Raw genomic sequence first — 22,018 nt, forward strand, 5'->3', positions numbered from 1 at the left:
AGCAGCACTGTGAGTGATCCTGTGCCGTAAGCAGCGGTCTGTGATTTCAGGAGGCTGCACAGGAAAGGGGGGTCACTGTGAGTGATCCTGTGCCGTAAGCAGCGGTCTGTGATTTCAGGAGGCTGCACAGGAAAGGGGGGTCACTGTGAGTGATCCTGTGCCGTAAGCAGCGGTCTGTGAATGCGGCAGGCTGCACAGGAAGTGGGGGTCACAGGAAGACGCAGCGTGAGTCGGCCAGAAAGAGCGACCACAAAGCCGCTGGCTCCGGAACAAAGGGGAGCTCCTACAGGGCAGACAGCCTGTACAGAACAGTCATAACGAGGCAGAAAATCGCTCTGTAATTCCACCCAACTGTATTTTGCTTCAGCTCATGAATGTACATTACATGCATTTAGCAGACGCTCATATCCAGAGCAACTTCCATCACAATCGAACTGGGAAAAAATCATCAACAACAGTACATTAAAAAATACACATACGCAAACGACCATATGCAGTTGGTCACCCAGAGAACGCCAGAATATGTGATCAGGACAGAGTCCGTACAAGAACTGAACAGGTGCTATTCAGATAAAGTGACCACTTTGCATCTCTTTTTGCCCTCTAGTGGCAGAAGAAGAAGTGTCCTAACTTTGGAGGGAGCTGCTCAAAGAGTTACTCAGTAAATGAGGAACCAGGTTGTTTCTTGGGTTATTTCCTCCAGTCTTAACCAGAAGGATGAGAACAAAGTCAGCGTCTGTGTGGGAGTGAGAGCCGAGAGGCTAAGATGGACCCACTGAGCAACTGACAATTTGGATTCCTGTGGGCTGCTTCAGCACACGGCCCACTTCAGAGATGAAGACTGCCCTCTGCCAACGGGCGCCAGTAATCCATCTATCCATTTTTTGCACAAAATCAACACCAGCTCTCACCTTACACACACATTTCTCCCCAAGAGTGGCAAGCAAAGAGAAAAATCCTCTTATTTTGGGAAAAAGGGAGGCTGAATCATCTCAAGATCACACATAAAGTTATAATTAAAATGTTGTCTGTTGTGTGTAACATGTATACACTGCGCTAAAAAATGACCAGCTTTGGTAATTCTTATCACAGAACTGTTTTTCATTTACATTTATTCATTTGGCAGACATTTTATCCAAAGCAACTTACATAGGTTACAGTTGTTTTACAATGTTATCCATTTATACAGCTGGATATTTTTACTGAGGCAACTGTGGGTTAAGTAACTTGCCCAAGGGTACAGCGGCAGTGTCCCAGCGGGGACTGAACCGGCAACCTTTCGGCTACGAGTCCTGCTCCTTAACCACTATGCTACACTGCCGCCCCAGCCTGACACTTTATCTCTGATGTGTTACTTTCCATTCTGTATCCATGCCCTCATTCTTCCTGCTCTGATGGCATGCATAATATTTTTTTGGCCCACGACAGGCTTGCAAAGCACTCTGGATTAGACAGTCTGCCAAATAAATTATAATAATTAGAAATAAATATTTGTTCCACACAAATGCGGTTCATAACATAATTTTTCTTGGAACTGCAGCAATCAAATTTTCTGTTAACCGCAATAAAAGTTATGTCACATCCTGCTTTGAGCTTCAGAACTGAAAGCATCAGAGAACTGCAGCGGTGTCTGAAACCCACATTAGCGAGATTGTTTTGGCTTCTGTGTCGTCTTCTATAATGAGCCAGACTCATGCAAACAGCCCAAAACAAAGGAGAACGCAATACTGCAATTTGTTACACCAAAAACCGATGGAAGAGGACTGACTAAAATCCTTCCATTTACTCTAAACAGGCAGACAAGATGACCACGACTATTAATAAAACCAACAGCCCGAGGATTCTGAAACAGTGAGGAACCTCAGCGGAGTTGCCAACACTCAGAAATGCCCTCTGTGTCAGAAGGATCCTTTTCTGTCTGTGTGGGTGGAGCTACTTTCCACCCCCTGCAGCTGATCTTATTCCTACGATCACAATTCAAATGTGGCACTGAGTCGGTGGGAGCAGAATTGCAGGGTGGGAAAGCTGACGTTACATCAACTGTTAACAGCAGAATGCTGGGGGGGCGACAGGCCTCTTACCTTTGCGGGCCCGTGAGAAGAGCTTGATGCTGACCGGGGAGGTGGAGGTGGAGGTGTTGGAGGCGGAGGAGTCTTTGGAGGAGGAGCGGAAGATCCCGCTGAAGCTCATGCGCCGGGGGGACTTGGGCGGGGAGTCCTGGTGGGGCGGGTACGGGAAGATGGTTTTCGGGGAGCCAGGGCTGAACCGGGCCCTGGCCGGGGCCGACATGGGGCTGGATGGGCGGCTGAAGGGGCCCCTCATGAAGAAGCCTTTGGTGGGGCTGGCAGAGTGGCAGCTCACCTCCCCCTGCATAACACACACACACACACACACGCATTTAGCAGACGCTCTTATCCAGAGCGACTTACATAGGTTACAATTTTTAGATTTTTAGATGTTATCACCATTTATACAGCTGAACATTTACTGAGGCAATTCTGAGTTTAGTACCTTGCCCAAAGAACAACAGCAGTGATGCAGCAGGGAATCGAACCGGCAACCTTTCAGTTACAAGCCCTGCTCCTTAACCACTATGCTACACTGCCGCCCTTACATTACATTACTACATTATATCACAGACACTCTTATCCAGAGTAGCTTAGAATAGCTTACATTATTTTTAATATATTATCCATTTATACAGTTGGACATTTACCAATGCAATTCTGGGTTAAGTACCTTGCCCAAGGGTACATCAGCAGTACCTCAGTGGGAACTCGAACCAGCAACCTTTTACCACTATGCTACACACACACTCAGGGCGCTTTCACCTATCCGATCCGGCCACCCGTTGGTCAGCGACCGCCCCCCCCCCGGTCCTCTGTGCACTGCGCCCTGTCCTCTCTCACCATAAGAGACAGACAGGCAGCCAAACCCCGGAAGCTCCAATCAAATACAAACCCCATAAGACATTCACATTATCGATTCCCCGCACTCACGGCACCAAGGGCAATCAGCAGAGCTCCCGTTCTGACATGCTGTCTGTTTACACAACAGGACATTTACCTGAAGCACTTCAAGATAACTGAAGATAAGTGCTTTGCTCAAGGGTATGGCACAGTGAAGGGAGACTCACAGCAAACCAGCGTTCGCTTTATCATACCAGCATCCCTCGCGTTTGATTTGCTAAAAGTGCGAACCAAATTACTTTTCAGCCCCTGCGGGCATATCCTTGCCAGAACTCCGCAAGGTATTTAGAGAAGGGCCGTACTCTGAAATTGAAAAAGCTTAAGGAGATGATTCAAGCCCAGCTATCAGCTCAGAGCTGATAGAGTCATAGACTGCTTTGACATCACACTGTTTCCTTTAAGACGTCTGGAGTAAACCCACCCCCACCCCCACCCCCCCAATCAGTCAGAGTGAAGCAGAGTTGAGCTCCTGGAGCACAGAGTGGGAGGGGCCTGTTGCATTATCTCCCTGGCAGTGCGACACCTCAGCAGAATGAGCAGGTGGGGGGGGGTAGGTGCTCAGATTTGCACGTGTTCAGAGCGTATTAACATTTAGTCATCTGGCACATGCTCTCATCCGCAGTGACTCACACAGCATAAGCATGCGGGTGCGTACAACAAGGCCGTACGAGCAGCAGAAAGCCACAGCTGAAGCACGTGTCAACACTTCGCACAGCGCTGCGATAACAAGGGCCGTACAGAACACAGACTGGGCAGTACAAACAGTCACAATTTCGACAGCTAGTGTCAAAGTGCAATATTACACCAGCTCCTGGTGCTTCCGCTGGTCCTCTCCTGTGTGGACTACTGCAATACTGTAACTCCTTACTCCCCGGTCTCCCTACATGTGTATGCGAAACCCAGCAACTCACCCAGAACGCTGCAGATCCCAGGCTGGTCTACGTTCTTCCTAGACACTCTCATTTCTTGACCCTACTGATCTCCTGCCTACCGGTAATGCCTCTCAGCAACTCCAAAATGCTGGCGTTAGCCTACCGGGTGGCAAGGCTAACGGCTCCCCCCACACCTGCAATCTGTCACCAGACCCTCCAATCTGGCCATGTCACCCCGTTTGGCAATCCAATCCCCCCCCCTTTAAACAACACATACCGCACGCAGCCGTTGTGTGTTTCAGATCTCAACACGGTGGAATGAGGACAGCACAATTCCTGGCCATTACATTACATTACATTCCCGTCATTCAGCAGACGCTCTTGTGCAGAGCATTTTACATAGGTTACAGTTTTCACGTGTCATCCATTCATACAGCTAGATATGTACCGAGGGTACCAAGGGTACAGCAGCAGCGTTCCAGCATGGAATGAAACCAGCAACCTCTCAGTTTCAAGCCCTGCTCCTTATCCCACTACGCTACACCACCGCCATTTTCTACTGCAGACTGAAAACCCACCTCTTCAGACTGCAGTGGACTCCCCTAGCCAAGCACAACTAGCCTTCCTCTTAATTATGAAGCTTTACTGTATGGCATGGCTGTATTACACCTAACAGTTACGTGTGGCACTTGTGTACTTATGAATGCATGAATGAACCGATTATCAGAGTGAGGGACTGACACGTGGTTCGATGTTGTGATTGCAGTGCTTATCAGTTGTGTCAATGTCTTTCATGCAGCAACAGATGCACTTTGTACTCGTTCTTTGTAGTGCGCTCTGGATAAGAGCACCTGCCAAATGTCAAAAATGTGCATGCCAATGTACTTAACATCCTAATGTACCAAAGTAATAAAAACATAAATTGCTCAACAACAAAGCCAAGGCAGAAGTGTTACATCCAAATGGGGGGGGCGTGTAGGAGCTGAGATACTGTGCAGAGGCAGGTCAGTAACTCCTGGGGAGGGACAAACTAGGATCACGTTGCTCAACTCCTTAGTGGAGGAAAAAAAAACACTCTCCTTTACAGATACTCTTTTTACAGTTTGATCATTGTTTCTCTGTCTTTTATAGCATGCTATCTGCGGGGGAGGACTGTGGGTGGCTTTTGTCTGTGAATCCATGCAACACAATCTCCCTGCTGTATTCTTTTGTAGAGATGAAGCTGTTGTTTTAACTCTTAGCAGTGAACTGGTGGATAACAGGGGAAGGCAAGATTTCAGCTGGAGGCAAACATGACAGCCATAGATGAACCTGCTTCACTTTTGGTGGAACAGATTAAACAGAGGGATACTAAAGCACAGTGTCATCCAGTAGAGTATAATGTATTAGGGCAGAGGTGTAGCGTAGTGGTAAGGAGCAGGGCTCGTAACCGAAAGGCTTCTGGCTCGATGCCCCTCTGGGGTACTCCCACTGTCCCCTTGGGCAAGGTGCCTAACCCACAACGGCCTCAGTAAATATCCAGCAGTATAAATGGATATCATGCAAAACTGTAATCTATGTAAGTCACTCTGGGTAAGAGCATCTGCTAAATCACAACAATGTTATGTCATGAAGTGTGAGGGCAGCTAGAACAGTACAGTAATTCTGCCTTAACAGGTGTTTCTTACCTTCTTTCCAAAGAAAATGAATTTCCTTACGGCTGTAACAGCAGCTGTTTCCCAAATATGCACAACTTCAGTGCTTCCAGGTTTGATAACTCAACATAACACACTGTAACCCAATGCTGCTCTAGCTTTACAAGGTAGCTCCACCCAATGCTGACAGAGCTCTAGATGACACTAAGGGCACAGCAGGTCGTTGCTTTTAAATACTTTATTTTGAGAGGAAAATCAAGGATGGAATTTCTGCCAAAGTTTAATTTATTTCAAATTGAAAACACTTGCCGGTGCACACTGCGGGTGGCAACGGAAGATGATATCCAGCGCAATTTGGTTGCCTAGCAACGGTTCGACGGTCAGTGTTGTCAATTTTGTTGTCAGTTCGTTGCTACATAGGAAATTAAAGACTGGAGATATTCCCTACTTTTCTGACAGAAAATACTAAGAGATAAATCTAGCGCTTTTCAAGAACAGATCGGGAACGTCGCAAGGCAATGGGCTCATTTAGAGGCGACATTTCTCGTAAAATATCCAACTTCATCATCGTTAACATCTCAGCGACTGCAATTCTCTGTGAGGTTAACATTTTTTCTCATGGAAATATTGGACAAACTGGGAACACGTTTTAACGTGTGCATGCTTGCGACAGACTTTTATGAGACATCGTTTAATTTACATATAGCACTTCATTTTCATATAACATATTATGGTAACTTCCCTCATACTGGCATGAGTGCACCTGCAGAAGTTATTTCTTTCCCCAACTAAACACATAACTTGAAGGTTATGTTACATGTAATTAAACATTTCATTTTCACTGTTCATCGGGAGGGCAATGCGCAAACGCTCAATTCGAAAAGTTCAGTTCGCAACGCCCCCGAGATTTTCAACCATTCAGTTGGTCTCTGACATATACTCTGCTTCGCCAAATCACACCCCCGCCTCCCCCGCCTTCAGGTGAGCGAAGCGGAATCGTCTCCGTGAAAATGAGCGCTGCTTCAACATGCCATGAATTTGTTTTTCTCAATAAATGCAGGAATACATATCGCAAACAACGTGCCGTAACTGTATGGTCATAACACAGCGGCTATGGCACCATCTCACTGAGGTTATCGGTCCTTTTTCTCACTTGGATAGATGACCTACACAGCGTACGGCAACAAACAATAAAGACGTAATTAGAATACTGCAATGCATTCATGCAGCCGTCATATTTTTAAGTGCATGAGGAAACAGCGCTCCACATCAGTTCTTGGCTCTGGAGAATTTCAGACAAGCAGTTTGCAAATATTTACTTTACTCTCAGGCCCAGAAAGGACCGCAATAAGAATGAAGCGATAAAAGCGAGAGGTTGACATTTTCTCTCATGAAAAAACTGGACGTCTGGAAACATTTTTAACGTGTGCATGTCTGTCGTAGAAAAATGTAAAAACGAAAGCCTGTCATTTTCAGGCTTCTCCCACTGATAAATACGCGATAATGATCTGACGAAGCAAGCAGAAACTTCCTTCAGAGATAATGCGTGATTTAGCGAATCCGCAATCCGAGAGATTCGTCGTGCCATTTTGCAGTAAAAAGGCTGCGCATTAAAACAATGACAGAAAGGGCGCAGTGGCTGAATTAATCTGGAAATTGAGTCAGCTGCCACGTCCGTGGTAATTTCAAAGTCAGACGAGAAGCCACTCTAACTGAGTCACAGGTCCAGGCTTCCTGTTATAATAGCTTTTGACAACGGCGTAGGGGAAAGCATTTTACTTTGGATAAAAATTAAATCGTTTGGTATTGCAGGGACATGTTCGGATAATTCCAGAATCATAATCCTATGCGCCGTTCGTGTACTGTTAACCCTTTCCTGGCTCATTTCCACACGGAACAATCAGAACCTTAAACCCATCGGCCTTTTGGCGCACCAGGCGAACATTGGCGCATCACCAGGGTCTCTCAGTCTGGGAAACTCCCCTTATGCTGCCATTCGGGCACCTGCAGACTTTATCTCCTTTCCCAAACTAGGGATCGAACAGTTGGCCAAGGACATCAGCTGTAGGTGCTGTAGCATGCCTTTAATTTACAACCCTCACTCTTCCTGTACAACACCACCTGTGAGCTGACTCCCCATGTGCCTGTTCTCAAGAATAAATGTAATTAGTCGCTTCGCATTTTGGTGGTGGAAAATCCGCCTCCTCTGCGTGTAATTTTGGTAGTTTGTGTCATTTAGTTTTGCTTAAGATTCTTGTACCATTCTTCTGCCAGGGACGGATGCTAACAAACCCACACCTTCCAGAACCCAAACCCTCTTCCACACCAGTGGCACACGTGACCAATCTCTCTGTCTTGCGTTCTGCTTCAGTTAAGGTTTTCAGAAGGCTTAGTATCTATGCTCTCACAGACACTGGAACTGATTCACTCTTGGAGAGGATTCTTACCATTCTTTGGAAGAGATTTGCCTCCATGTAAACAAGGGGTTGAATCATTCAAACTGTTCGTTCTGCAACCCCAATGGAGGAAAACTGTTTTCTGTTCTCAGCAAGGCAGCTGGCATTCCACCAATCAGGTGGGGCATTGGGCCTGACCGCACCGGTGCCACTGCTATGCACGACTCAACGATAAACCATTTGAAATAAACTATGATACTGGTGGCCCTTGGGGTAAAGCTGAAATGGGATTAAATTGTGAAGACAACAGCAAGCACGTTGAGTCTGCGGCCCACCTCTCTGAGTAAACACTTACTTAGCATGATAGCTTGAGGTGACAGTACTGTTTTTGTAAATCAAATGCTGAAAGGCTATAACAAAAACAAAACTTACAAATTGTGACAGGTCAGCTTGTGTGTGTGTGTGTGTGTGTGTGTGTGTGTGTGTGTGTGTCAGAGAGAGAGAAATATTTAGAGCACCACAGGCTAGTTGTATTTTCCTTGACTGCAATTATGTGCATGATTTACACACACCTCACCATACACTGTGATTGGCTGACCACCTCTTGACCAGCCAATAACAGTGGAGAGACCTCAGAGAAGTCAGTGGGAGACTTTGGCCAACTGTCTGTAGGTGTTGATATCTCAGTGTGTTGTTAAGTGTATTACGGTGTGGCTCTAATTAGACTTCAAACAATCTTGATAAAGAAGTAAGCCAGGACATAAACTCTAATGCTGACAAGGCACCAGGACAGAACCTCAACAACATACGAACAGATTTCAGACCACAACAGTGTTATCTGAGTCCTTCAATACTTGGCCTACTTGGTACAAATTCTTGTGTAATGCTAACTGAAGATATTTTGCTGTGTTCTGTATCATAAATTACAAACTTTCTGTCAATATGTATTTGAAGATTTTCACTGTCTCATTTTGGCCTACTGCTTTCTTTACAGCTTCAAAGGCATTAATATTTGAGAAAGGACAACAGGCACATACAGAGACACGTGTCTATCTGTTTTCCTACAAACTCTCCACCACAAGAGGTTCGACACAAATCATGTTTAGGAGGGCAAGTCAGGTTTGATGTCCCCTGATTCTAATCTAACAACCCATCTGTTCTATTCTGGTGACAAACCTACACAGAGAATATGTTTACTACACACCTGCTCTTCGGAATGAGGAAAGATCAGTGGCCTACATTTCTATCCCCACCACATTGGGACAGAGGAATCCTGAGTTACAGTTTACACCTGAAATGTAGCATCAGCGCTTGAGGAGCCAGGCTTGTAACCCCAAAGGATAAACAGTGCTGTTGTACTCTGGTGCAATATGCTTAATGTGAATTTCATCAACAGTGCAGCATAATGGTAAGGAGCAGGACATGTGACCAAAAGGTTGCTGGTTCAATTCCCCGCTGGAGCACTGCTGCTGTACCCCTGGGCAATGTATTTAACCCAGAATTGCCTCAGTAAATATCCAGCTGTATAAATAGATAAAACTGTAATCTATGTGAAACACTAAGATAAGAGTGTGTAATAAATGACAATAATGTAATGTAAAGTATCCAGTCAATAAACTGATGCCATGTAAAAATATCCAAAACGTGTGGTCAGGATAAGTGCAAACACCTAATAAATGTGTAATGTAACATGGCCACAAGATCAATCTGCACGGCCTCATTAACGGACAGTGACAGACTGTAGCCGGGCGGGGCGGGGCAGGGCGGGGCGGCGGGGGGGCAGACTGTCTCACCTGGGGGCCCCTGCTGAAGGTGTGAAGTCACCTCAGTTGTCCCTGAGAGTCTCTACACTCACTGAAGGCCTGCTAATCTCTTCAACTCAGACTGCCATATCACTCTGTCCCCGGCGATCATTCAGGGGCTCTTGCAGAAGGAATGAAACTTGTCTCGTTGGACACTATCAACATTAATCAGTGCTGGGAGTGGAGGAGAGGAGTGTCCATCTCACTTTCTCTGATGACTGTTCAAATTTACAGGGGAAGGTGTGTGGCGGAGCGGTCTGGAAATGAGATTTATAACCAGCAGGGTGCAGCTTTCAATTTTTGGTTCGGCAACACTGCAGTTACAGCCTTGAGAGAGATGCTTAACCTGAGCTGTTTTAGTAAGTATGTAAGTGTAGGGATGGATAGCAGGTGAACATGCAAATGATGTAAGCCAAGGATAAGGGTATTGGTTAAAAAAAAGAAAAAAGAACATAAAAAGAAAAATTGAGACTTCTATTCCTAATCCAGTAGGAAGTGAACTGAAGTGTTATAAATATTGAATTAAATTTTATTGTTTTAATAAAAGTGAAATCTATGAGAAAAATCCACCTCGGCAGCTTTATGATGTCATCATGTGACAAGCATAAATATAAGCATTACTAGATTGATTGGCTGTAATACCTCATGATTTGTGCAAAAGCATCCCATTAAGCAGTGATACCCTGTGACGTAGACTCCAGATATTCCAAAAGCACAACAGATTCCGCTCTAGACAAGAGCTGCTCAGGACATACCCGGAATGCCCTGATTCAGTCCAATCCAATATACACACCAAGCTCCTGCAAAACGTTGCTTTTGCTAGCTAGAAGCACACTAGTTATTCTATTTCTATGGTGTTACTATGCTGTTACTATTCTTCACATTTAGATACAGCCTTATACTGGTTTCATCTGGTTCATTCTACTGGTTGTCACTTTTAACCTTCTTGAATTAGTAGCATCCTTGTTTTCAATAGGAAATGAGCAAATGTATGTTTTGGATCCACATTATAGCAGTCTATATGTTAGTGGAATACTTACAGACAGAAATAAACAAGTGAGTCCCCTAGAGGCAGAGCTGTTTTCAACAGACAGACAGTACAGCCTATGGCTAAAGAACAGAGCACCCACAGACATCGTTGTTCAAAGCATAATATTAATTTGTACTGATAATAAGCCAGTCAGTCAGTCCACAGAGGGAATGGTTTTAACCCAAAGCAAATGAATAATAAAATTCAACTCCCACTCCTGTGCAACCTTTAAGACCTGTGCTAAGCCACTGCACAACACCTAAAGGCCAATAATGTAAACAAACAGTAAAAAAAAGAGTGAGCAGCAGAATTTATTGCTTTAAAAGTGATGGGCTGTTGCATTTTTATCTATTTTTTTACAGCCTCGGATTACTGAATTGCCGCCCTATTTATATATTACAGCGCAGTTCCTGGAAAAAAAATAATAACTAACCATACTGCAGAGCTCCTGCGAGATATGATAAGATGTTGAAAGCTTGCAGTGTGAGACTTGTCTTCAAGAGCTTTAAATGAATCCACTAAATAATATTAATAACACTAATACTAAGACCAGTGTGTGAAAAACCCAGTGGCAATCGGGGAGGCCCCCCTACCCATACCTGCCAACATTTAGGTTTCAAAATAAGGGAGGATTTTTAAGCGGGGGGGGGGGGGTTGATAGTAAATAAATAAGTAAATAAATAAATATATGTAGTGTGTGGATTGTGTGTGTAGATTGTGTTTCATAGACGATCTGGCAACTTGGGTAACGTCAGACAAACATACAAAACTTATGGATCTGTGTATGACGATTTTTCATAATAAAGTTTACCATGCAAATTATGGGAGGGTGCTGGGAGATGGCCTTGAAATACAGGAGAAACCCGAGAAAAATGTTCTTAGTGCATAACAGAAATAAATGTCATTGTTTTATTCACTGAAGTCTTGTCACTGAATCACTGGTTGAAGAATGTACTTTATTTTATGAAAACCTGTGCATGTCTTTTGACCACAACTTTTGAATCATTGCAATGAAAAGAAAATACATTATTTTGTGTTTATTTTTTCATACAAAGTGGGATGTAATGTCAGCTCTATATTGTAGACAGTGCAGAAATTTGCTGTGATTTCAAAACTGGATTACTCGACAATGCTTTGTCACACAGAGAAACAACTAGTATCATCGGAAAGGGTAAGTTCTGCTGTTTATTTTGATATACATTGTGAAGTGATCAGGACTTCGTGACTTATTCAGCTGAGAAGCAGGAGTGTGAAAATGGGTGAAGAAATTAGTAAAGATATTACTTTGCATAAGTTTGATCTGTCTTCATAACGTGATTACTTCGATATGTACAAATATGTGACTAGCATCATTACAAAGCTCTGGTTCCACCCTTTCTTGTGATATGTGTTCCATATCTATGCAATGACGAGTAATAATCACGAGTAATTCAAACATGAGTAATGGGTGTATGGTCTGTATGCAAATTGTAACTATGATTAAATTTGATGTAAATTCAAAATAATTTTTCTCGCTAACACTTTGTTGCATAGACAAGCAACTAGCATCGTTAGCGATGAATACTTTGTGAGCAATTCAACCAAGAAGAAGGGATGTGAATTTGGACACAGGCTGCATCTGTCGGGCTTTTATTTTTAGTGACAAATAATTTTTTAAAGGTTTTTCCAGAGACTCCCCAAAATTTTTCTGTTGAGGCTTTCAGGGGGTCTCAAGTGTCAATCAAGGGATCTCAGACCCCCTGAGACCCCCCGTATTTTGCACTCTGACTAAGAATACTACGTCCAGTACCAGTACTGCTACCACTACTAATAATAATAACAATAATACCAACAAAATGCATCTGTTATCGTTGTAGCCCAGCATGCTTTGGCAAAATCAGAAGGCAGCAAAGCAGAAAATGTGCCAGATTTCTGCTCGACCTCATTTAAGCGCTTAACTCCAAACAGCAAGTGCCGTGAATGCAGATGCCACATTAGCGCTTCTGATTGCTGCCTGGGGCCTGCAGAGGCACAGCTAAGCAGCAGAGGTGTGCTTTAGCCGTGGGTGCTGTTGGTTCACACCTGCCTGCCTCTTCGCTAGCGGGTGCCCTGTGATGTTTTAGCCAGCTGTTCACTTTCAGACAGAGGCGTACGGCATTATAATCAGTGCGGTGAATTCCTTCATTAAACAGCGCACGGGGAGAGTAATAGGATTAAATTATTATGCTTTAAAAAGGCAAGGGAGATGCTAACAATACATTACATTGTGCTGTAGAATAACTGACGTCAGAATCAGGTCTTTGATGCGACAGTAAATGACTTGAATGCTTTGTTGCTGTATGCAGCCTGTGGTATTTTACAGTCACTGTGTGTATAGGATGATTGCAGGCTTTTAAAAGCACAGGTAAACAAGAAAATGAAGGGGTGATACTCTCAAACGTGGCCAGTGAGGTTTACGACAAACATGTTGGGCGTGTGGCCCGTATGTTCTATAGCTGCCAAACTAAGCAACTACACCCTGTATGTTCTGCGTGTGTGTGTGTGTGTGTGTGCGTGTGTGTGCATGTGTGTGTGCGTATGTGTGTATGTGTGTGTGTGTGTGTGTGTGCGCATCCTCCTTACTGCTACCAGAACTACAGACAACAATTCAAGTATTTCAGATATCAATCAACTTCACATATAAATCACTTAACCACAGTCGCCATTGATCAAACCAATGTAGAAATGGGGTGTCACATGTAACTCGTTATTGGCAGATTAAAAGCATCAACTATGACAGATAACTGTAACTGTTCTTGTGATGAACAAGTCTAACACAAACACACAGTCTGACACAAACTGAAAGACGGTAGGCTACTCACTGAACGATCAGTCTCTCGTTGTTGTCTCTGTTACCGAGTCAAGGGTCTCCTATTCAATATTCCGAAGCCAAAAGCTTGAAAGACTCTCATGTCTCACTCTTGTGGTGAATTTCCCAGGCACTCATTCCATCACAGTAGAGAGCCTGCATCTACACATGCTACAGGACTTATGCACTTTGAAGCCTTCAGCGACTGGCTAACTGTCCCATTCTAAATGCGTGACTCCTCTGATCACGCATTCGAGTTTTACACATGACAAGCATCAGTCACATGGTCAGGGTGCCGTCAGGATGCTTTTCCCTCCAGCCTTCCGCAGTTATGTCATGTATCGTGCCTCAAAAAAACCCTGCAAGACCCTGCAGCAGGCAGGCCTACAAGGGGACAAGCTATGAAATACGGAGGCATGGCTGCATTGAACTGTGGCCACCATTACATTACATTATTTTCATTTACCAGACGCTCTTATCCAGAGCGACTTACATACATACAGCAGGTTACAGTGTTATCCATTTATACAAGCTGGATGTTAACTGAGGCAATTGAGGGTTAAGGATCGTGGTAAGGAGCATGGGGCATTCCGACTGTGCTCTTGGTTTAAGTAACTGCCTCAGTAAATATCCAGCTATATAAATGGATAACATGTTAAAACTGCAACCTACGCAAGTCTCCCTGGATAAATGACAATAATGTAATGTAATGTAATGTAATGTAAGGTAATATCCCAGCGTTGTAGAATAAATCTCCCGGAGCAGCACACATAACACGTGTGGAACAGGATCTGTGAAGAGATGACTCGGCAAGAAGCCCGTGATTGACAGGGCCAGATTCAGGCAGGAACATAAGGGCGGCGCTTGTGTCATCGGCTCGACTAATGGCATTATCTGGCCAATACGCTGAGCTCATCCCATGCATCACGGGTTTAACCCAGTTCAGTCAAGGCCACCGGCCCAGTATTACATACCATGTGAGCTCTAGGCCCAGAGAGCCGAGCCCTGGGCCATGGCTTTACTTCTCATCAGTGCTGTGCTTGACCAGTGAACATTTGAATATAACTGAAAGGGAATTGGATCAGTTTGAAGTCTAACACAAATTAATCTAATTGCCATGACAACATATTAGCAGGAAGCCACAGTGTTATCCTTCCAGATGTTACACAAGGACACACTATATACTGTATGTACACTGATACAGTGTGCATTTGTATATATTATATGCACACACAGATAGATACCTACACACACATACACATACACATGTATAAAATTGTCTGCTTTAACACAGGGGGTACAGTGGAGGAAGTGTAGGAGCAGAAATGTGGCGTACTGGTAGAGGAGGAGGGCTCATCAAGGTCGCAGGTTCGATCCCCCACTAGAGCACTGCTGCTGTACCCTTGGGCAAAGTACTTAACCCACAATGACTTCAGTAAAAATATCTAGCTATATAAATGGATAAAACTGTGACCTATGTAATTCGTTCTGGATAAAAGCGTCTGCTAAATGCCAATACTGTGATAATGTAATCGTAAAGGGTGATGTGAATTCGGGAAAACGTTACCTTGCGCACTCCGTCCTTGTCGCTGGCCCCCGGGTCCCCCTCCAGGAAGGGCATGGCGAAGGAGCTGAGGTCCTGTGGGGAGACACACAGAACAGCGTCACGTCAGCGCTAATAAACTCGCGCCTCCGCGGCAGAATCGGCAGCCTGGCGCCAGACGCCGCCGCGGCGTTCTGAAAGGTTCGCCCCGGGACAGGCCGAGCATGGGCGTGTGGTGCCCGGGCGCAGTGCCACCGTCAGACACCCACTCTGCCGAGGAGGGGAGACTGAGGAGCCGTTGTAATGCGACCGCAATAGCTCCATATGCGGAGGAGAGCAGTGACTGTCACCGAACGCCGTGCTACAGAAGGTAACCCCCGCAGTGCCTCCACCAGGTTACCCGAGTGCAATGATTTCCCCTGACCAGAGACCCGGGTCTCCAGCTCAGCTACCTGTTGGGGTGCTGGGCGGGTGCCTCGGAACCCAGTCTGAACCCAGAGCAGACATGCCCCATTCCACACAGTCACTGATGAATATACGATTTGTGTTCCTAGTTCTTTGAATAATTCGGTTGAGGATCCTTACAGTTTGGGTGACAAATTGGCTGTCAAACATCTGAAGACACAGCTCTTCCCCTCTCACCTGAGCACCAGAAAAACTACCCCCTAAAGGAATTTCTCTTGTCTCAAAATTGTGTCCTACTAATCTATATTAAAATATACATATATAAAATGTAATATAATGATTTAATGCACTCGTTAGCTCTAGCAGCTAGTCTGTACCTTGTCTGGCCAACCACTGAAACCTGGTCATGCAGCGCTCCTGCTATTGTTGACTCCTTATGGCTTTTGCTTGTGTTGTAGGCTACTCTACCTCACTTTGGATAAAAGCATCTGCCAAATGAATAAATGTAAATGTACGTGTACATGTAAATATAGCTGCCTGTGCCCCGCGTTGAGCTGTGGAACCTGTTCACAGAACTCACTCTCCATGCCAAGGGGTTGTATAGCACACACAGCACATCTGTAACAGTCAACGGGGCGATTTATTGACGTAATTTTATGCATAATGAAAGGGAGGAAATTAATGTTCTTTCAGTACAGGAAATGATTGCCTGAGGTCACATCACAGGCTGTGATCAGATAAACATGCTTTCAGTATAGCGGAGCTGTATGCCTGCTACGATGTATCAAGGACAGTGACATCCACACACTAGCTAAAATAATAAAGAGCGTAATCCACTTCTCTTGACAAATCAGTGACGTCTTTAACTTTTCACCCCTAAACTCCAATGATTCATGGATTTCTGCGTCTCTCCAGTTTACAAATTTACCACCTGCGGGTCACACCCAACTCAGACAAGCAAACTCATGCAAACCCAAATTTACACCTGTAACTCACAACAAAAATTCAAAACCCAAAATCACACCCCTGTGATATCCAGCTAGTGACAGGCCCTGGTCTGAAATAGCAGAGGAAGGAATACAGACAAGGGTGTCTGTGTATTTCAAACCAGTTTTTTTGGTGTCAGAAACTCGATACTCTACAAGCTCGCTGCGTTTGCATTCTCCAAACCACTGTGGTGGGCACATCCCCTTCAATCCCACATCTTACAACACCATGTCTCTGAAGTGTTCCCACAATCCCCTGCTCTGCTGGGTACAGTGGCTTTCTCCTGATAAAATTACTTATCAGATGCACAGATAGGAGCCAAGTTTATCTGTGGGGGGGGTACCATTACTTTTGAAGCATACTACAAACCGCTTACACCAAACTCACAGGTAAAACAGACAGCACCTGTGTGGACGCAGCGCCTTCTCAAATAAACAGGCATACCTATCATTGTTCACCCATCTGTGAGGGTAAAGCAGAAGAAAATGACACCATCAGACCATGTCAAGGGCCACAAGACGGATTGTACTATAAGATGTAACAAAGTGATTATCAAAGTAATTCCATAGATAAAATTGTTCTTATTGTTCTCTCTGCTTTTTATTCCTGTTTAACATCTAAACAAGGTCCAGAACTTCTTAAACCCAAACAACTGACCAGAGCCCAACAGGTGATGTGTATTACTCAGCAACATTGCAAGCTACTTGTTAATTTGCACGTTCTCCTGGTTTCCACAGAAAAACATAGACGAGGCACTTTGGATTACACTCCTTCCCCAATGCACCGGCCCACGGCTACAGGGACACACTGCATAAGCCGACAGACTTCACAACCAGCCCCACCGCAATCTGCATCCACATCAATCATCTGGAGAGTCTCATTTCCGCCACATCCTTGCAGCACAGATCAGACGCAATGGCAATTTGCCTGCGAACAACTCAGCTCAGCTCAGACCAAGGCATAGCTGTCAAAGCAGTGCATACGCAGGACGTGAAATTGCCAAAACGCTCCTCATCAAGCCAGGGCTGGCCAGGGTTAACACAGTGCTACAGAAAGAGCCCAGACTATGAGTCACACACCCACTTCCCTCGCACGATGAGTTCTGCTCTGCTTGTGTTCACCTGTGAGGCTGTTATCTGTATTACATCAGATTAGCGATCATCTTTGGTTCAGACACGGAAGAGATTTAGAAAATGCTGACGTGCATTTGCCAGGGGCTTTTTCTTACAAACCAACGCGGGTAGCAGCGTAGCATAGTGGTAAGGAGCAAGGCTCATAACCGAAAGGTTGCCAGTTCAATTCCCCACTGGGGCATTGCTTGTACCTTTGGGCATGGTACTTAACCCAAAATATACAGCTGTATAAATGAATAATATGTAAGATTGTAACCTATGTAAGTCACTTACAATAATAATGTAATGTGATACACCAATGTAATGTGATACAACAATACAAGAAAGTCCACAATAACCTCATATCTAGACATTTTTTTTTTGTCAGTTTAGCAGAAAAATATCAGGAAGCACCTTTCACCAAACATGTACTATTTGAATGTAGGGCGGCATTCTACACATGAGAGCAAAGCTGAATGCTGGCTGCCATATGGATAAAATCATTCTCTGAGAAGAGATGGGCAAAACCCTTTTCAGCATAAATCACAGCCTTCATCTCTGGGTCACAAAGCGTCCAAAACAGGGCCCTGCCAATTGGCCTGTCTCCCTCGACCTCCATCTCATCAGCAGAGTACAGTGTCCATGGTCACTGTATGGCACTCTCGCTAAAATTATGGGCTGTCTGACCTTGCATTATCCCCCACCCCATATCGCTCCCCTCCCCAACCACAGTCCTTCAGCACAAACCTTGGAACCGTGGTGAGAAACGCACACCCTCTTGCTGAGACCGCCGGGCTGTTTTTGAGAAGCCCACAGCGTCGTTAGCTACTCTTCAGTCAAGAGAACCGTTCTGCGTTCATATCCTAGTTTTCGTTCTGTAGGCCCAAAGCGTCAGAACCAACTGGAGAGCTCTGGATCTACGTGTCAGAGCCCAAACTAACAAAAATGCTTAAAAGCTTAAATGTAACATGGCAGTAATGAGTCTGATCAGGGAGACCCCCCAAGATGATCCCTCCATGGCACCAGCCCTGGGAGAGAGCCTTCCCAACACCTCCAGAACACGCCCACCCCCACATGTTACCGCCTCCATTAAATTACATTACACGCATTTAACACTCTTTGTGTTAATTTCTTTCTTTGCATTTAACTCTTATCCAGAGGGGCTTCTATCACCATAGAACAGAAGCGTATCCATTCAAGCTGAGTGAGCAATAGTGTCAGACCAGGCTAACAACACTCCCAGACCAGTGAGTGTGAGCATAACACTGTTCAAGCCCTACCACCAGTTAACTTGTGCACTCTGACAAAAGCCCTCCTCCACAGAGAGAAACAAAGTGGCAGACCCTAAGCTGCCACCTCTAACTCTGCACAGCCCTCTTTCTCAGATCCCTCTCCCTCAGATCCCTCTCTCAGATCCCTCTCCCTCAGATCCCTCTCCCTCAGATCCCTCTCCCTCAGATCCCTCTCCCTCAGATCCCTCTCCTTCAGATCCCTCTCCTTCAGATCCCTCTCCCTCAGATCCCTCTCCCTCAGATCCCTCTCTCTAAGACCACTCTCTCTCAGATCGCCCTCTGTTAGATCACCGTCTCTCAGGCACTCGGATTGCTGACTCTGTATCTCTGAAAGAAGACGGCACGGCGTCACCTGTAACGTCCAGGTCGCGGAGGTCAAAAATCCCGCATCAGTCAGAGGGACGCTGAATGCCCGTCCGCCGGAAAACCGTGACCGTGGCCACGGTGACAAGACCTGCTGCCTCCAGCACTGGCAAGTTCTGTTTGACTGACAAAGAAGGCCGTCTCTCAGGGGAAGGAGATCAGGCGGACTAGGAGACCTGCCTCAGATGGAGGGGCTCAGAGATGGAGATGGAGCAGAGTGCTGAGCGGGTAATGCGGGCCACCCGGGTGACCCGGCTGGCTGGGGGGGGGTTAAGGGGAGGTCAGAGAGTCGCGCAGATAATGTACACAGATTCTGCTCATCCCGTTAATATGACGTAAACTTGTCTCCTATCAAATGATCTGTAGTCCATATACACTCCCCCTCACGATCCCCCCGACACACACACACACATGGTCACCCACACACAAACACACGCACACACACCTTTCACCCGGCAAGCAGGACACAGCACTACGGTATACAACAGGAGCAAGCGGTTCCTTTGATCACATGTACGCAAATTAAAAAAAAAAAATCACTCACAAACCTTCTCATCAGCCAGCCTCCTTCATAACTCCACTCTGTCAGCACCACCAAAACATCAACGCAAACCCCCACCATCACCAACACCACCAGAAAGAAACAACCCCCCGCCTTCCAAGCCTGTCACCTACTCGGTCCTCTCGAAGGGGGGGCAAAGTCTCCCTCTCTCACAGCAAGAGTCACTACACCAGCCGTGTAATTACAGGAGTGGAAATAAACACATAAACAGACTTACTGCAGCGGTGTGTGCCAGCTCGGCCCCGAGGTGCTACACTGGAGCTGCGGCCGGCTGACACTGACTGAGGGAAGACATTGCAGGGTCTGCCGTAGCCTCAGCTGCACTGCTGCAACAGATGGGAACACCAGGGGGAGGGGTGCCTGAGCAGGGCGTGCGTGTGTGTGTGTGTGTGTGTGTGTGTGTGTGTCTCACGCCTCAGGTTACAAAAACGCAAGTCTCCGAATACTAGTGCACCTTTTTTTTTCCATAACAAACATGACGTTTCGCTGCAGTGTAGTCAAAGCAGAGGCTTAAGATGCTGTTTGTCATGGTGTTCTGGGTCTGACCTGATGCTATCCAATGCTGTCCTGTGATTAAGTCAAATGGTACAGGAAGTGATGTCACACCGTTTTGCCCACCAGCTTTGCCAGTGATCGGAAGTTCTTCCTGGGGCCTGGAATATGTTGGCATATTGATTCACTGGCATTAAACAGCCTGTATGGATAAGAGAAATAAACCAGGGTTTTCCAGAGGGAAAACAGTTCCAAAAAACAGCATCCATATTAAAAGACAAAATCCAAAATAGGGATAATGTTGTAATATCAAAATATAAGTAATAGTTAATATTAACATGCAAATACAGTCAAGTTGTGGAATTTTTGAAAAAAAAAAAAAGTTGTGTTTTGCAACACATACAAAGTATTTTCAGACATATTCCTGATATTTCATACAGTATGTTACCATATATTGCTCCAAGGGCAAATACACCAAGACAGACAAGACACATAGTCATGCCCTAAACACACACAAATAAAATGCTGTCACTACTCTGCCATTAGAAGGATAATCAAAACCACAAAAAGGACTCCAAGTAATTATTCTGATTATTCACTTGATTGTCAGGTGGCCTTGGCCCAATCAGCTTAAATATAGCACATTTACACAGGTGAATATTTACTGAAGAAATTCAGCCTAGGCCTGTGATCACAGTGCCCCAGCTATGACTCGAAGCAGCATGCCCGGCGCTACGGGGGTGCTTAGGGGTGCAGTGCACCCCCAGACGGACCTCAGTGCACCCCCAGTTGTCTCCATATATCCCGATGTCTACATAGTATTTATGACTTTTTGTGCACCCCCGTAGACTGCAATTGCACCCCTCTGTATTTTCTTCTGATGCCAAGCCTGCAAAGCAGCAACAGCTAACTATTACCACTATGCCACAGCACTGCCCAGAGATGTATGGAAAATAACGGTGGATAGTGAAGCCAGGTTGACACGTTCAAACAGTGAGCTACACACAGGTCCCGATGGTTGTGCAACAGCTGGCAACACCCAACACACCAGGCTCTTCTGAATGGAGCCACCGCCTTCGCGTCACTGAGAAAACAGGACAAAGTTTACGGACCTTGGACACTGAAAATCCCCGTCATCAGTCCAACGTCGGCCCCGCGTTCTGGGCCTTCTAGGGTAGCGGGATGACGCACTGGGCTTGTGACCAAAAAGGGTTGCTGGATCCGTTCCCATTTGGGGCATCACCATTGTGCCCCTGGGCAGGACTCTATCAGAATTGCCTCACTGGAAGTTCGACATGCGCAACAGAGGGGTAGAGGAACCACTTTTATCAGACCAGAACACTCTATGCAGGTACCAACAACCGCTGAGTCATCACCTACTGAGCTTCTGTAAGTCCAGCAGAGGTCCAGAGGCCAGAGGTCAAGCGTCAGGGGTCAGGGGATGCCGTCATTCAGCATTCAGCCCGAGAGAGCATCAGGCTCCAGAAATAGCTAATGGAGTTGTCACATCAGGGCATTCCTTCAGCATGGAAAACAGGCTACTTAGAAAATACTGACGCACATAAACATCCTAAGTAAACTTATACTGTGAATATGTACTGTATAATAACTTGTATATATGAATAGCAATATATGTCATCTTTACATTCAAATGTAAGGTTAGTTTAAATAAAAGTTCAGAAGGGTTACTTTCCCTGTGCATTTCCTCAGAGTACAAAGCAAATCTTCCATT

General features: G+C 45.4%; 1 protein-coding gene across 5 annotated transcripts in view; it reads right to left on the bottom strand.

Annotated features, from left to right (window-relative positions):
• LOC118773660 (5'-AMP-activated protein kinase subunit gamma-2-like) overlaps positions 1-22,018 on the bottom strand; it is a 122,170-nt gene that overhangs the window by 86,050 nt on the left and 14,102 nt on the right. For 4 of the 5 annotated variants that reach the window (XM_036522682.1, XM_036522681.1, XM_036522684.1 and 1 more), the window contains 2 exons: positions 15,098-15,169; positions 2,082-2,367 (listed from right to left, as the gene is read on the bottom strand). In XM_036522682.1, the coding sequence (XP_036378575.1) occupies positions 2,082-2,367; positions 15,098-15,169 (358 nt within the window). Of the gene's footprint in view, positions 1-2,081; positions 2,368-15,097; positions 15,170-20,011; positions 20,089-22,018 lie in introns of those variants that run through there. The other variant, XM_036522685.1, reaches the window with a different exon arrangement.

The sequence above is a fragment of the Megalops cyprinoides genome, chromosome 2 (assembly GCF_013368585.1).
Source record: "Megalops cyprinoides isolate fMegCyp1 chromosome 2, fMegCyp1.pri, whole genome shotgun sequence".
Lineage (NCBI taxonomy): Eukaryota > Metazoa > Chordata > Actinopteri > Elopiformes > Megalopidae > Megalops > Megalops cyprinoides.